Genomic DNA, 16,164 nt, shown 5'->3' with positions numbered 1-16,164 from the left:
ATGATAAAGTAAAGGTTTCTGAACTGCTGCTCTTGAGCAGTACTATTTGTGTAATTTGTAGCTGCCAGCATTTTTATAGTAGTACCATCTCTTTCTTCCTCCTAGTCATATCACCTGATACAAGTGTATCAATCTTCAGCTGGCAAGTAAACACATATGGTCAAGGCAATCCATCTACCTATTTAGGTATATTTGACATAAATCGCTGGTATCATGCTCAAATGCCAGATTCATTAAGGTAAGAAATGGCAGCTTCTCTTCGTAGATTTTCAAAAATAATATCTAGTATGTTAACAGCTTGTCTAACTATTTTTTTGGTCTGCTTTCTCAAGGCCTGGGGAATTTCTACACAATTGCCCCTATTTTGCATTATGGTCCCTGGATGCTGTAGTGAGCATGACTTCTCCACATCGCATTCTAGATGTCTTGGTACATGAGCGAAGCTTAAGTCGTGGAGTACCTCCTTCGTATCCTCCACCTGAACAATTTTTTAACCCAAGCACCTACAACTTTGGTATGTGTACCATCAGTTACTTCTATAGGAACATGTTCAGTAAGACATTCAAAGATGAAATTTGTATTCTGTGTATCATTTCTAGCAATTAGGACTGCTACTACTTGAAGGGAATGTCTAGATGATTTGTTAGGCAAAAAATGCACAGCCCTTGCTCTATTACAGGCGGTCCAAATCTCTGTTTGAGGGGAAAGCAATTTTTTCTTCATTCTTTTGGTATTTTTAAGGTAGAAAAATCCAATTCTTTACCCAGCTAACACATTGCTGTACTTTCATATGGAATTGGTTGTCTTAGTGTCACAGAGTCCTTATTGGCTGTTACCAATAATATCATTGGTGAGGAAAAATGAACTCTTCTCTATAGTGGCTGTATAACTTTTAATGTGTTTCTATATTGTGAACTGCACTAGTATCTTATAACTTTCCCTGCACTATTTTAGAAAAGGCATTCATGTAGTCTGTATGTAGGCAAATAGGAGAAGTGAGATAGCTGAACATGCAATCAGACTTAAGGGGGCCTTACTGAACATGAGCTGTGCCTGCCTCTGTTCTGCATATAATAAGCAGAGGTGCTTATGTAGTTGAGCACTTCTGCTTCAAAGTTCGACACCCTTTCAGTCTCTCAGCCAGCATGTATGCTGCAAGCACACCTGCACATTTCTAAGAAATCCCTCTAAAAATAGTTAATCTGTATTGCTTTGGGTCTCTTGCACAATTTGTGTCATAAATCGTATCTATAGAAGAGCTTGGAAGTTGTCAGAATAGGAAGCAAGTAAGGAACATGTCTTACCTTTCAGCTAATTGAGCATTATACCTATTTAATGTTGCTGGCAGCAATATAATCTAATGACATTTTCTATTCTTTAGATGCCACTTGTTTGCTGAACACTGGGGTTGTTCATCTCACTTGCACAGGATTTCAAAAGGATGTAAGTTTTAATTCTCTGTTGCTCTCATTATGATGTTTTCCTATTCACATTTTTACAAATTTTGATAGTCATCAGCGTATAACATTTGGTAGAAGTAAGTTGTACCATGGCAGTTTTATTCTAATGTTTCTGAGAATGTTCACCGAAAGCAAGCAAAGGCCTTCCCAATCAAAGGTCAGATTGTGATTACCTGATCGTACTATATAAATTTATCAGAAGTATTCAATTCTGCACTTAATAATGACTTAGAATGAGGGTCAGTGAACTGAAACTGAATCCTGAGAAGGCAGTGTAGGTAGGTAGCTCTCATCTCTCAGTAACTGGTATTCAGGCAGGTTTTTTTCTTCCCCTTAAATACCAGATATGCAGTTGATACTAGTTGATCCATAATTGCCACATGAGGCTCAGGTGGCCTTGGTTGCCTAGAGCACCTTTTATCTGTTTTAGAGGTTTTGCCAACCTTGACTATTTTTGCAGCAGGATAGCTTTGTCATGGTGATTCACACTTTGGTTACCCTCTGAGTGGGATTACTGTTATGTATTATATGTGTGGCTGTCCTTCAACATGATCCAGAAGCTTCAGTTAGTGGAGAAATTCAGCTGGTACAGCTAGGGTGGCCCATATTATACCTGTTGTGACAAGAATTTCAGTGGTTGCCTATTCAGCTCTGGGTCCAATTTAAAGGCTGGTCCTTACCTTCAAAACCCTAAATAGGGACCCAGACACCTGAGGGGAGTGCCTCTTCCCATACCAGCTTGCTCATGACTTAAGACTGACCTGTTTGCTCAGGCATTTTAAGTAGAATTTTAGTTGAAACTGCCTTTTGTTGTTCTTCAGCTTTATGCGTTTAGCCTGAATTTTTAAAAAGAAATGCTGTACTGTATTTATATGTTTTGTGAATCTTCATACTTCTGCACACTGCCCCTGGAAGATGATGGGTAAATGAATAACAGAATGCATTAGAGTGCTTTATGCAGAAGAAGCAAGTAGTCCTGCTTCGTAATAGGGTTTTCCTGATGCATCCTTCCCCCTAACCTTGAAAGGCTATTCATGGTCAGGAGACCCTCCACTGTGAAAGTTTATGTAAGTTGTAGGTGGAATAGAAAACAAGCACCCTGTGTCTGTGTGTACTCAGAGTGCTTTCCATGCATGTACAAGTTTCTTTGGATTCCAGTCCCCAGTATACCTCTAACAGCAGTAGTACATAGGCTCAACAGTGAGCAACACCCTGAGTAAGGACTACAGTAATTAAATGTCCATGAATCTCTATGGAATGCTGCCAAAACGGCACTCAAGAGCAGTAACACACAGCCTTGCAAAAAAGTCCACAGAAGTTCCTGGCTCCAAGATTCTTACTAGCCTTCCTATCCACAGAAAGAAAACAATGAATTATATAAATCTTCCCTTTAAGGTTATAGAAAAAGTGATAAGTATAACTACTACTCACCGGCCTTTGTTTTGTCAGGGAGTGTTTAATCTTTTTTATGACTTGTGTTTTGCAATTTACTGCTGACAACTTAATTTTTGCTGTCTTAATAAATAGTGTTTTGTTATTTACAGACATTGCATTTCTTAAAAAAATTTGGTGGTTCCTTAAATGAAGCCATTCCTGATAGTTATAACAGATGTCTCGTCGCTGGCTTGCTTTCTCCAAGATTTATCGATGTACAGCCTTCAAGTCTGAGTCAGGTGTGTCCATGACAAATACGAAAAAGAAAATGTAGTGTTTTCACAATGTCTCTCTTTTTAAACACCCAAATCTAGTTAAATTCAGATATTGTTCCTGATTGAGGCATGCATGAAAGTAGGCTTAAATGTGTGTACTCAGGTCTCATTTTAATTGACTGTCTGGATCATTTGGTGATGCACATCCTGCCTGACCAGTGTTATATAGTATTCATGACTTTAACATCTGCATAAAAACTTTATAAATGAGGCCCTGCCACAAAATGTTATGGAGGGAAGCATTAATTTTCCAGATCCCAGATTTCTCCATTCATATCTAAGGGCTAGAGACACATTTTCAAATAGCTTTTTGGTGTAACCCAAGAACTGACCTATCCAGACACTGTGAGGATCCTTTTGATAGCTGTTTTTCCTCCCTTTTTCATCTTCCCAGTCACATTCCTCTGTTCCAGAGGTCCTTTACCTTTACTGTAACTGTAACTGTAACTCTACTTTATCTGTTATAAGCATGAGTATACTTGAATCAGCATTAGAAGGAATGATCAATGTGTTTTCATTATTATTTTATTTTAGGAAGAACAATTTGAAGCTGTATTGTCAGCTGCTATCCAAACTAGTTCCTTAGGACTTCTCACTAGCTTCATTAAACAGTGGACTGCTGAAGGTAAATAAAGCCTTACAATTTGATTAAAATTTCCTCTAGCACGTAAAACTTATTATCATAACTTCTGCTTTTTTCTTTCTTTCTAAGAGCAACCAGATTCTGCCCCTAATTTGCGCTTTGTTCTTGAATGGACATGGAATAAAGTGGTTAGCACTAAGGAAGACTTTGTTCGACTATGTAAGTAGTGTGATTTGGTGGTATGAAAGTTTCTGTTGAACTTTAAATGGGCTGGGTTACTTGTTCATCTAGTGATGTTAAGGGAAAGCATGTTTAAGCTCACTTCAAACTAATATTGTCATAATTTTTGTCTTTGTTTTAAAAGGTGTCCCACTGTTTGATGGGTCATCTAACTTTATTGGTCCACAAACTCTACAGTCTTTGCAGCACTGCGAGTTACTTCTTAGCAACCTTAGCACTGTTTTGAGCTGTTTTGTAATGGAAGCACAAGAACTCACAGAAAAAGGTGTGTAAATGAGATCAAATCTAATGTGCACATTTTATGTAACTTTCTAATGAACAGGAATGTTATTCTCCCCCCCCCCTTCTGCAAGGCAGTTTATATATGTGTATTTACAGCTATTTTAAATTTTATCTCTTTTATCTCCTTGGTGAAGAGAGAGGGCCTCTTTTTAAAAACTTTATTTTAATAATAATAACAACTGGTGTCTGATTGCAAAATCATAGTATGTTTATACCAAAAAGATTAAAGGAAAGCTTTTTCAGAATTTCTAGACTAATTCTGGGTCTTGAACATCTAATGCAGTTGGCTTGGTATCTTTTTATGGCTGTATTTGGGATGGGAGTAGTATGCTTTAAAATCAATCTGGAGGGAAGTAGAGCCAGACTTGATGGCTCTGTTCACCAAGATGTGAGAAGTAATGCATACACAAGCAGACTGTTAATCTACCAAGTAGATAGAGGATGAGAGCTTGTCATAATAACAGTTTACCAGTGAATGATCTGCTGTCGTCTATCAGTGTTTTCAAAATGATGCATTATGCTTAAAAGCTGACATAACTTTGTTGCTTTATTTTCAGGCATTACAGATCTGACAAATAAGCAGGTTGTAACCAGTCTTCTTTCACTGTATGTGCAAGTGGTCATCTGGTTCTGTCGATCCAGCCTTCTTCCAGAAAGTTTAGGTAAGCCTTTAAAAATTGTATTTCAGTTCTCAGGCACAACTCAATTGCATCAAAATAACCTGAAACATGAACAAGCCTGTCTTTAATTCTAATCCCATTGGCTAAAATTTGACTAATACAGCATTTATATTTTTCAGTGATTTGAGTAGCCAAGTGGCTTGCAAAGGTAGTTTTTTTTTTTAATGTGGTAACACTGGTAGTTTCTCTGCTTCAGTAGAGTTCAACTGTTAATAATAATAATAGTAATAGTAATATTTATACCCTAACCATCTGGCTGGGTTTCCCCAGCCACTCTGGGCGGCTCCCAACAGAATGTTAAAAATAGAATCAAACATTTTAAACTCCTAAACAGGGCTACCTTCAGATGTCTTCTAAAAGTCAGATAATCGTTTATTTCCTTGATATCTGGTGGGAGGGCGTCCCACAGGGCAGGTGCTGCTACTGGGCCGAGGCCGTTTGTTCTCAAAATGCAAAGACAATCATTTCTATGTGTTCTGTTTTTAGTTGTTTTCATTTAACAATGTTTTTAAAATGAGCATTTCTCTCTTGTTGGTAGATGAAGATATGCAGTTGTCAAAACCATTCTATAATTACCAACATATACAACATTTTTATGCTGGGTGTCGTCAGAAGCTGGAACGTTTATCAAGGTAATCTCTTAGTAAATGAAGTTTCAAATTACGTCATAGCCTATGGGTTTTCATTTTCAGGGAGATAAGCACCAAGGTGTAGGCAAGATTGCTTAAGGGACTCGCTTGCACTTCAAAAATTGCAAAATGTTTGCCTATGGACACTCATTGTTTGCAAAATATTTATATAAGCATTATTTCTACAAGCACTATAACTGCAGTTTTTGTTCTTCACTTCTCTTATATTGTCGAACTGTAAGCTGTTCTCTCAGGATCTGTTGTAGCATGCAATAAAAATGCCTAATAAAATCCAGCTGCTTCCTATATTCAGGAAAGCTTAAATTGGTTTCAGTGGCTTTGCAGAAGGAACGTCTACAGTCAGAGTGAGGAGCCTCAGGCAAGGGGACCAAATGCATTCCTCCACTATATATGCCGCTTGGGACTCTTCCTAGCCACATGCCCTCTCCCAAGCTGTACTCTTCCCTTACTGTTTCGTATGCCACTTGAATGTTCTCCATGACTGGAACATGTCCTTGAACTCTGAGGATACCTATTGCTTGCTTAGATAGATAAAAAGGGTATGTGTGTGTTTGCGCATAGAAACTAGGCTACTTTACTAAGGTAAAATTTGCATTCATTCTCCCACACACTTTTGCCTCTGGCACCACCCACCACTCGGATGTAGCTCCCAGAAGGTTATACAGAAGGGAATGTCACTGTCAGGCTGAAAGGTGTCCTATAGAGATCCCTATACCAATTTTGTTTCAGATCTCTTGCTCTCTATGAGAGAAATCTAAATTGCACAGTCATTTAATAGAAATGGTAAATATGCTTTCAACATTTGGGAAATATGTTTTTTTTAAAAAAACACCAACTTTTTTTTATTTGTAGAGGCAAATGGAACCCTGATTGTTTGATGATTGATGGATTGATTTCCCAGTTAGGCCATTCCGTAGTGAAATTGTGGCAGAGAGATGATGGAGGAACAGGAAAATACCCTCCTCCTACATTACATGTAAGTATGATTGGTGAAGATTTTCTAATATTTTAACTAATGGAACACTTGACTCAGTGTGTTCTCCATTATAGGCACTACTTGATCTCTACTTACTGGAAAATATCGAAGATCTCTACAAGCATGCAACTGTATCCTTTCAAAGACTTAAATGTAATGTTGTCGTTAAAATACATCATACAGAGAATAGCCTTTTATTGGGAATTCATGAATGTGTAGAATTTAAGGCATATGAAGAAGAAAACTTATGATGTCCAAAAGCAAGGAATTGCAAAAAAGAGCAGCATCTGCCATCTCATAGACTTAGAGAATAGCAACCTGAGGACTGTGCTACAAAGTGAGGAACAGAACCGCCAGTCCTATCACCTATGCATGTATTGCACACCATAACCAAGGATCTCAAATTACTAAACTAAATCATTATTTAAAAGCTTTACAGTTTTAGCTTTTTCTACTCTTCCCCCCCCAATCCCCTCATATAAATTAATTGCAAAGTGTTGGTGCTGACCTTTAAAGCCCTAAACGGCCTGGGTCCAGTATACCTGAAGGAGAGTCTCCACCCCAATCGTTCTGCCCGGACACTGAGGTCCAGCGCCGAGGGCCTTCTGGCGGTTCCCTCGCTATGAGAAGCCAAGTTACAGGGAACCAGGCAGAGGGCCTTCTCAGTAGTGGCACCCACCCTGTGGAATGCCCTCCCACCAGAGGTCATAGAGAATAACAATTACCAGACCTTTAGAAGGTATCTTAAGGCAGCCCTGTTTGGGGAAGCTTTTAATGTTTGATGGATTTCTGTATTTTAATATTTTGTTGGAAGCCGCCCAGAGTGGCTGGGGGAACCTGGCCAGATGGGCGGGGTATAAATAATAAATTATTATTATTATTAGTAGTAGTAGTAGTAGTATTTTTGGGACCTCATAATTTTCACATAATCATAAGCATAATCTGTTTCTTGAAATATAACCTTTTAACATAAACTGTTTCGATGAATCTTATTGGAATAACATTGATTTGCTTCTCTTCCCCCCCCCCATCTTTTTATGTTGGACACTTTACTCTGCAATTCTCTTACTCTGGTGAGAAACCCTCAGATCTCCCAGACCTCAATCTGAACCACGGAGGAATTTATAAAGCAAGCATGACATCTTGCTGTGCTGCAAGTGTAGCTCCTTTTAAGTCTTTGAGGCTCAGTGCTTTGTTTAGGGGGGAGGTGCAAGTGTTTGTCTTTGTAGTTTCACTTGGCTGCTAATCCTCAGCCCAGTGTCATAGGCAATAAATAAACTTAGTGGCCTGGGTTGGTTGCATCAACAAATTTTGTTTGGCTATCAAGATGATGCAAAATGCACGGACCTCTAGTTGGACACTATATAAAATTCAAATATTTGGTAAATCTCATTGTTACCGGCAGCCTCCTAATTCTTTAGATCTCTCTTTTTTATTTTTTGCTTCATACACAAAGTTAAGGTTTGTCAGCTACCTATGTCAAGCATTGCTTAATTCTAGCATTTTTCTCTCTCGTAATGCAATTTCTTGTTAAATGATTGCTGCATTCCAAAAAAATTGTGGGATATTTGTATATGTTAAATAATACTGTTGTGCAGCACTGTATTCTCTCAGTCAGGATGTCTGTTACAAATACATCTACTTTACTTAAGCATAAGGTTATAGTTAAAAGAAGTGTAAGCAAAATGAAAATAACAGCTACTGCTGTTCCACAAGGGCTTTCAGTGGAACTCATGCAGTTTTATATCAGGTTCCCCAGCAGTTTGCATACTTCAACTCAAATACCGTAAGTGGTTGAGCAAACAAGAATATACAGTACTTGGACTTTGGTTGTTCTCGTCCAAATCACCAACACAAGATACTAATTATTGGAGACAAAAAACCAAAGGAAGAAGCTGCAGGAAAGATAGTTTTATGTTGTACAATGTGTCTGTTCTAGCACGTCATAGAAAACAAATTCAAATAATGATTGCCCTTAATATTTATAATTAGACAATTTATTTACTATTGGACATCATGCATTCCTGTCCAAACAAGGCTGATACGTCAGTGGGCTCCTTCCCAACTGCCTTTGCAATTCCTATAGGTCTGGTTAACTTAATCCAAGGTTTTTGGTGTTTGGATCACAATGACTTTGAGGTGGGTATATAAAGTGATAATTCATTGGTCTTTCTAGCTCAGTGGCAGTGGCTGCTCAGGATTTCAGACGGGCCTTAGCTGAAGATGTTGAGAATTGAACCTGGGAACTTTTGCATGCAAAGCAGATAGTCTGACACAGAGCTATGGCCCTTCTTCAATTTAATGGCATACTAATTGAATAAAATTAAAATGTTTTCTAGTGCATTTGTTTCGGTATTAGCTGCCTATTCAGGATCATAGTGGACTGATGCTGCCAGTAGCTTATTGGTGCTGCAGCAGCGTGGGGCATGACTATTTACACTGGCAACAGTCCCTTTCAGTGTAGATGGGGATAGAATGGGGATAGATCACCTGGCTTTGAGCTGTCGGCTCTCAGCATCACTGCACTAGCTATACTAACTAATTGACCTGCTTACAGTGTCTTGTTTAACTTGCTGTCCTATAGAATTGGTGTATACATTGAATTCCATAATTTCATTTCAGTGTAGAAACGGTTTAGTAGAGAATAGATTGAAAGTGCATGGGAGGTTTCTGAATATTATCTTGGACTCTTGCAGAATTCTCTGACCTATCTGTTTCATCCAGCTACAATCAAATTGCCTTGGCAACACATAAGAATAATTCAGTTCTTGATGTGTCAAGGAGAGCACAGGCGAGCCCTCCGATACATACAAACAATGAAACCATCATTGATGAGCAACAGTGAAGTAACACTTCACCTTACTGTCTTGCTGTTTAACAGGTGAAAAAAGTGAAGCATTTATTATTATTTTTATTCTTTGTGTTATCACTGTATTCAAGAAGAAAAATGTTTCCCAGTTGATAAGATACTAATATTCATTTTTATGGTATTGGCGTGCTTTTTAAATAAAATAAAATAATAAAATAAATAAATGCCATGATAGCATGTATTGGATGAACACCTACATCCTTGGCACATCTGTAATACTAGTTTTTAATGCAATTTTCCTGTAGCAGTAATATCTGTCACATTAACCTGCTTTGATTGCAGTTGTATGGTGGAAGCTTGGAGTGTGCTGCGGCAGCATTCTACTCGGTTAAATGTAGAAGACATGCTTAAACATGTATACGAAACCTGTCAGGGGCTGGGACTGATGGAAGATTTGCTAAAGCTACCATTCACAGAAACTGAACAGGTAATCTTGGGGATGAATAACTTCTGAAAGTACAATTCTACTCCAAAAAGTGATTGAAAATCTCATTGACACTATGTGCATATGTGTTTGCATAATTAGACCCTTATTGTTCCAGAAAAGGAAGCTTAATATTCTAAATCCTTTCCCCCCCTTAGGAGTGTCTAGAGAAGTTCTTGAGGACAAGCACTGGTGTTAACAATCATGAGTTCCTCTTAGTTCATCATCTTCAGCATGCCAACTACGTTCCTGCGCTACAGCTGAATCAATCACTGAAAGCTAATCTCTTGGTAAGCCTTAATATTTTTTAATTGATTCCATTTATGAATTGCTTCCCATAAAATCTCAGATGGGTTGAGGAGTGGCATGGAATGGCTGGAATTCTGAACCATGGCACTCCATGCCACAGCATTTTGTTTCAGGTCCCATTTATTTAAAGTTAATAGTGATGGAAACAGGCATACTGCACTAGGGAGGGCATTCCACAGCCAGGGAACCACCACTGAAAAGGCCATGTTACAGGTCAGCATCAACCACCACCAAGACCTGCCAATTTTGGGGGCTGAAATTTTTGATAGGTACTTGGGTCCCAAGCCATTTAGGGCTTTATATGCTAGTGCTAACACCTCAAAATTGTTCTGGTAGCTCACTAATCTCCAATGCAGTGTTTCTGGGATTGGTGTTAAGTGGTCTCTTCAGAGTGCCCTGCTTGCAGCTATATTCTGCACTAGCTGTATCCTCCAGATTGTCTTCAAGGACAGGCCCACATAGAGTACATTACAGTAGTGCAATCAGGAGGTTACTAGAGCATAGACAACTGAGACCAGGCTGTCCCCAGTCCATGAATATCGGTTGCTGGTGGACCAGCCTAAGCTTGAGCATAATAGCCACAGAAGGCACTTGAGACTCCAGTGAGAAGTTTGAATCCAAATTACAAACCTGATCCTTCAGTGGAGCAACTTCTCCAAGAACACAGGATGTACATGTATCTCGCAGACATGGGAACCACCCACCCACAACACTTCCTCTTTATCAGGACTGGTCCCCATTCACTCCATCATTGTTTCCAGACACCTGACCAACACCTTCACAGCTTCTCCCGGTTCTGATGGAATGGAGAGATAGAGTTGTGTGTCATCAGCATACTGATGACACCATTCTCCAAATCCACAGATGACAGCTCTGATCTAACTGGTCCCCCACCTCTGCAGAGGGAGTCATTCACAGTTAATACAAACCTCATCAGGGTTTATGTTACCATATTTTTCAAGTTTACGGTTGGTGATCGTCTTATATACGGAATGTTGCAATTAAATACATAAATACATGCCGCCATCCATATTATTTCCCCCCAGCCTCCCCTCACTATTGGCCTCACGACAACCCCTGGTCTGGTACTTCCCCGCAGCAGCCCCCACATTGTGCCTTCCACCTGGTTCTCTCAGCCGCCCCCTAGCTACTCAGACCCCCATTCCCAAGCACACTCACTCAGGCAGCTCTGGCACTCGCAGCTCCTTGCGGCGGCGGAGGAATCCACTCCGGCGCCTGGGGCGGTGTGAGCTGCCCATAGGGGCAGGGTGCACTATGGGGCCTCCGGAGTCTGCCTGCCTCCTGGGGGGAGAGGCAGCGGACGGACCATTTGGGCCCAAGGGGCAGAGTGCAGTTCGCTCCCCTGGATGTTTGAGAGGAGCAGAAAAATGCAATTTGACACCTGCAGCATATGAATTCCCTCTTAAAGGGTTCTTTAGCTATGATTCTTGCATTGCGGCACTGACCAGTTCCCTGCCGTTGGGAACATGCTCTTGTTCCAGCTCAGCTGCCCAGCTCTGCACCAGTGCTGCCGCCACTCCAGTTCTTATATTGTATGACGTACGTTATAATAATGCTGACTAGCTCCAAAAATAAAAAAAATACCTACCGTAATTACGATACCAAATATATCGGTAAAGTTGTTCTGTTTGTTTCAATATACAGTACTAAATATACTGGTATTTTAAATACTTAGTAAAATACCAAAGTTGTTCTGTTTGGTGTTTAAAATATTTATTTCTTAATTTGGGGCTCAAAAAATAGGGACCATCTTATACATGGTGGCATCTTATACACGGAAAAATATGGTATCTTATACCTAGGTAATATTCACCCCGATCACCATATTCTTTCTAATATCTACTAAAGCAAGAAACAGATTTTGATCATGACCTGAAGTATGTAGGGCACATGCTGTATTGAGACAGCTTCATGGTTGTTATGCAACCATGAAGTGCTGACTGGTCCAGACAAGGCAGTGTCAATGTGGATATGTGTCCTAGAATGAATTATTCTAGGACACACTATAAAGGTTGTTTTACCCTCAATGCTCAAGATAAGCAGAACTGCTTGTATAAAATAGACTGTGGGTATGTGGGGTAGTATTAGTACAGTATTATAGTAGTCTTAATACAAAGAGACCCTTTCAGCATCCAGGTTTATCCATGATTATAGTTTGCATGGGACGCGGGTGGCGCTGTGGTCTAAACCACTGAGCCTCTTGGGCTTGCCGATCAAAAGGTCGGCAGTTCAAATCCCTGTGACAGAGTGAGCTCCCGTTGTTCGGTCCCGGCTCCTGCCAACCTAGCTGTTTGAAAGTAGATAAATAGGTACCGCTCTGGCGGGAAGGTAAACAGCATTTCCATGCACTGCTCTGGTTTCAGTGTTTCATTGTGCCAGAAGAGGCTTAGTCATGCTGGCCACATGACCCGGAAAAACTGTCTGCGGACAAACGCTGGCTCCCTCGGCCTGTAAAGTGAGATGAGCAGTGCAACCCCAGAGTCGTTTGTGACTGGACTTAACTGTCAGGGGTCCTTTACCTTTTTTATATAGAGTTTGCAAAGTGTACTGTTGATCTATTAATATTGGTCAGAAAAATCTTCCTGCCCAGCTTTAAGAGCCCATGAGTAAGCAGTTCTATACAGTTTGACTGTGGAACTGCCTCTCCTAACCCTGGGTTTACTATTTCATGTATTTCTGTAAAATATTAACATAAATTCCTCTTACCACTCCTTTCTTAAACAGAATGATCGCGATCCCCGCTGGCGAGAGAGATCAGTTGCCAGAAATTCCATATTAGACCAGTATGGGAAAGTTCTACCCAGAGTACAAAGGAAGCTTGCTGTAGAGCGAGCAAAGCCTTACCACTTGCCAACTTCACTACGGCGGGAAAGTAAGTATTTTCAGTGTGTGGTGGTGATACCTTTCAAAACTTGGTTTAAGTGTTTAATGTTGTTTTTCCTTCTTTTTTTAAGTTTTAAGACCAAAGCCACTGTCAACAGTTGCAAAGAAAGTTACTGCAGGAAATGTCATCACAAAAGCAACTTTAATCAATAATGTACTATCCAAAATTGGAGAGGTGTGGGTGGGAACTGAACAGAAAAACAAGTCATTTCAAAATGATATGTAAGTATTCATTTTGTTGTCAAAGAAATTACTGCATCTTAAGTTGCCCAGTACTAAATTAGGAGTTTCACCACAGCTGTCCATATTCTTCATCTGCTTTCCATTGACCATAATGAATAGCCTGGTGTTGATACTAACACAAAAGTGTTAATTTTTAGGGTAGAAACTTTGACAGATACTAGGGCTCCACCGTTATGTAATATACTAAGCAGTGTGATGCTCTTTTATAATAGTTTTGTATGAAAAGAAGGGGGAATAAGGTTGAGCCAAAAGAGTTGAAAAGGCAGCAACTCATTGCTTAACCGTTGCTTCCTCACCTGAACTTGAACATAATTACCTGGCTTCTGACTGTGTGCTTTATTTATTCCTCTTTGGGAAGACAGTACTTGTGCATCTAGTGGTTTTCATGAGCTTGCCACTCTTGTGTTTTCAAATCCTAGAACTGAAGAACAACCACCAACAGTGGATTCTTGCACTGACACAGAGATACCAGATCCATTTGTTGGGACACCAGCTACTAAATCTTTAAGAAAGCGCTCCAGGTAAAAATTTTTCAATAGGTGTTTGTTTGTATCCTTTGGGTGCTTTTTAGTCCTGTTGAAAACATCAGTTGTAATGAGTGGAAATCTGTTTTGACTGTTGCCTTGAATTATCATAGCTGCCAAGTTATCCCTTTTTTACAGGGATTTTCCCTTATGCTGAATAGGCTTCCTCGCGAGAAAAGGGAAAACTTGGCAGCTATGTGAATTATATATATATATATAATGCGGGCCTTTTTAAAAATGGAAGTATATTCACAGTGTCCATGCTCAAAAAAAGCTTCTTTTTTCTTTTAATTACTAAACTGAAATGACAGGTGAGCTGTGATAATTTATTGATAAAAGCATAAAGTGACTTCAGATTTTAAAATCAGAAAAGCCTAGATCAGGCATCCCCAAACTGTGGCCCTCCAGATGTTTTGGACTACAATTCCCATCTTCCCTGACCACTGGTCCTGTTAGCTAGGGATCATGGGAGTTGTAGGCCAAAACATCTGGAGGGCCACAGTTTGGGGATGCCTGGCCTAGATGGGTCATAGTGGTAGGGCAGGGATGGCTAAACTGCCATCCTTTTTATGGCAACACCATTTTACATTTGTTTGTTAATACAACTTAATTCTTAAATATTTTGAAATGTTTGCAGATTGCTTGACTTGGTGGTCCAGCCTATTCTTCTTGATTCACCTTCCCTTCGAAGCAATCTGCACATGTCGCCAAGAGCTTCTGCATCCTGTATGCTTTCTAGTCCATTGCATTCCAGCCCTCGGTGCTCTCTATATAAGAGCAGTAGAAGAGCACCTGAATTAAAGCTGCTAGAAACTCCTCTGGTTGTTAGGGTATGTAGAATTGTGAAGGTTTGATACAGAGGCTGAAGTGCCATGTAATTAGTGGGTTCTGCCTCCCATATTAACATGTTTCCTCCTCTTCTTAGAGAGCTAAAGCTTTGACTTCTACATCTTCCTCTGGCTTTCCTGGTTTTACTCCTCAATCTATTTTGAGATCCAGCCTTCGGACTACTCCTTTAGCTACTCCAACTGCATCTCCAGGAAGGTCTATCACACCCCCTCTGCGTGCAAAAGAAACAAAAATATCATTTATGGAAGAAAGCAAAGCTTCAGGATGGACTGCTGGGGTAGGTTGGAAGAAACAGATGCAAGAAAGTAGAACATTTTGAGCCATATTCAGACAAGTTGATAGTTGTGCAAAGGACCTTAATTTTCTGCTTACCTTTTGGCAAAGTGGGCTTTAGTTAAATCTGGTTTATATATATCCATACATTGTGCATTTTAGGTTCATCTTTGTAAGTCACTTTGAATTTCACTTTTCTGGAATGAAGTATAAATAATAAAACAGCAGCAACAATAATAATGATGTGGGTGATTGGGATTGTTTCTAGGTCTGCTGACATCCATGCATTTACTGTCCTATTCCAATGACAACCAAATGTGTAGAGCCCAACACATACAGGCATAAAAGTCCCTTAATATTCCAGCTGTTATTGAATTTCTTTCTGGAGCTTTAAAACAGTGCATTTTGTGTACTTTGATGTATGCTAATTCCCAGGCCTGTAGCCTCTTTTGCAGTCTTCTGTGTTCTGTAAGTTAACATTTTTAATTCAGGAAGCCCTCGTCATGTTCTCATGGACTATATCTGCATTCCAGATACAAGGTACAGGACCCCCGGATGGTTAAGTCCAGTCAAAGGTGACTATGGGATTGCGGCGCTCATCTCGTTTTCAGGCCGAGGGAGCTGGCGTTTGTCCACAGACAGCTTTCTGTGTCATGTGGCCAACAGGACTAAACTGCTTCTGGCGCAATGGAACACCATGACTTGCAGTGGCATGCTTTCAAACTGCTAGACTGGCAGGAGCTGGAACAGAGCAATGGGAGTTCACCCTGTTGCAGGGATTCATGGATGGTGTTGTGGTCTAAACCACCGAGCCTCTTGTGCTTGCCAACCAGAAGGTTGGTGGTTCAAATCCCCGTGATGGGGTGAGCTCCTGTTGCTCTGTCCAGCTGCTGCCAACCTAGTAGTTCAAGTAGATAAATAAGTACCGCTGTGGGAGGAAGGTAAGCAGCGTTTCCATGAGTTCTGGTTTCCGTCATGGTGTTCCGTTGCACCAGAAGCGGTTTAGTCATGCTGGCCACATGACCCAGAAAGCTGTCTGTGGACAAATGCCGGTTCCCTTGGCCTGAAAGCGAGATGAGTGCCGCAACCCCATAGTCACCATTGACTGGACTTAACCGTCCAGGAGTCGTTTACCTTTAGCATTCCAGATGTGCAAAGCCCTTGTATGCATGTGTGGATTGGTCAATAA

At 40.2% G+C, this 16,164-nt stretch overlaps 1 protein-coding gene across 3 annotated transcripts in view; it reads left to right on the top strand.

The window, feature by feature from the left end:
* Positions 1-16,164, top strand: part of AHCTF1 (AT-hook containing transcription factor 1) — a 50,703-nt gene that overhangs the window by 22,186 nt on the left and 12,353 nt on the right. For all 3 annotated transcript variants that reach the window (XM_060272889.2, XM_060272890.2, XM_060272891.2), the window contains exons 9-28: positions 106-238; positions 333-514; positions 1,382-1,443; positions 3,005-3,133; positions 3,704-3,794; positions 3,882-3,971; positions 4,117-4,257; positions 4,832-4,936; positions 5,493-5,586; positions 6,457-6,580; positions 6,655-6,711; positions 8,573-8,719; positions 9,277-9,461; positions 9,732-9,876; positions 10,032-10,163; positions 12,928-13,075; positions 13,158-13,308; positions 13,749-13,850; positions 14,491-14,683; positions 14,779-14,979. In XM_060272889.2, the coding sequence (XP_060128872.2) occupies positions 106-238; positions 333-514; positions 1,382-1,443; positions 3,005-3,133; positions 3,704-3,794; positions 3,882-3,971; positions 4,117-4,257; positions 4,832-4,936; positions 5,493-5,586; positions 6,457-6,580; positions 6,655-6,711; positions 8,573-8,719; positions 9,277-9,461; positions 9,732-9,876; positions 10,032-10,163; positions 12,928-13,075; positions 13,158-13,308; positions 13,749-13,850; positions 14,491-14,683; positions 14,779-14,979 (2,612 nt within the window). The remainder of the gene's footprint in view (positions 1-105; positions 239-332; positions 515-1,381; positions 1,444-3,004; positions 3,134-3,703; positions 3,795-3,881; positions 3,972-4,116; positions 4,258-4,831; positions 4,937-5,492; positions 5,587-6,456; positions 6,581-6,654; positions 6,712-8,572; positions 8,720-9,276; positions 9,462-9,731; positions 9,877-10,031; positions 10,164-12,927; positions 13,076-13,157; positions 13,309-13,748; positions 13,851-14,490; positions 14,684-14,778; positions 14,980-16,164) is intronic.

Source organism: Zootoca vivipara, chromosome 3, assembly GCF_965207765.1.
Source record: "Zootoca vivipara chromosome 3, rZooViv2.hap1.1, whole genome shotgun sequence".
NCBI lineage: Eukaryota > Metazoa > Chordata > Lepidosauria > Squamata > Lacertidae > Zootoca > Zootoca vivipara.
The sequence above is the reverse complement of the archived record's forward strand: the minus strand, read 5'-3'. Positions and strand labels throughout refer to the sequence as shown.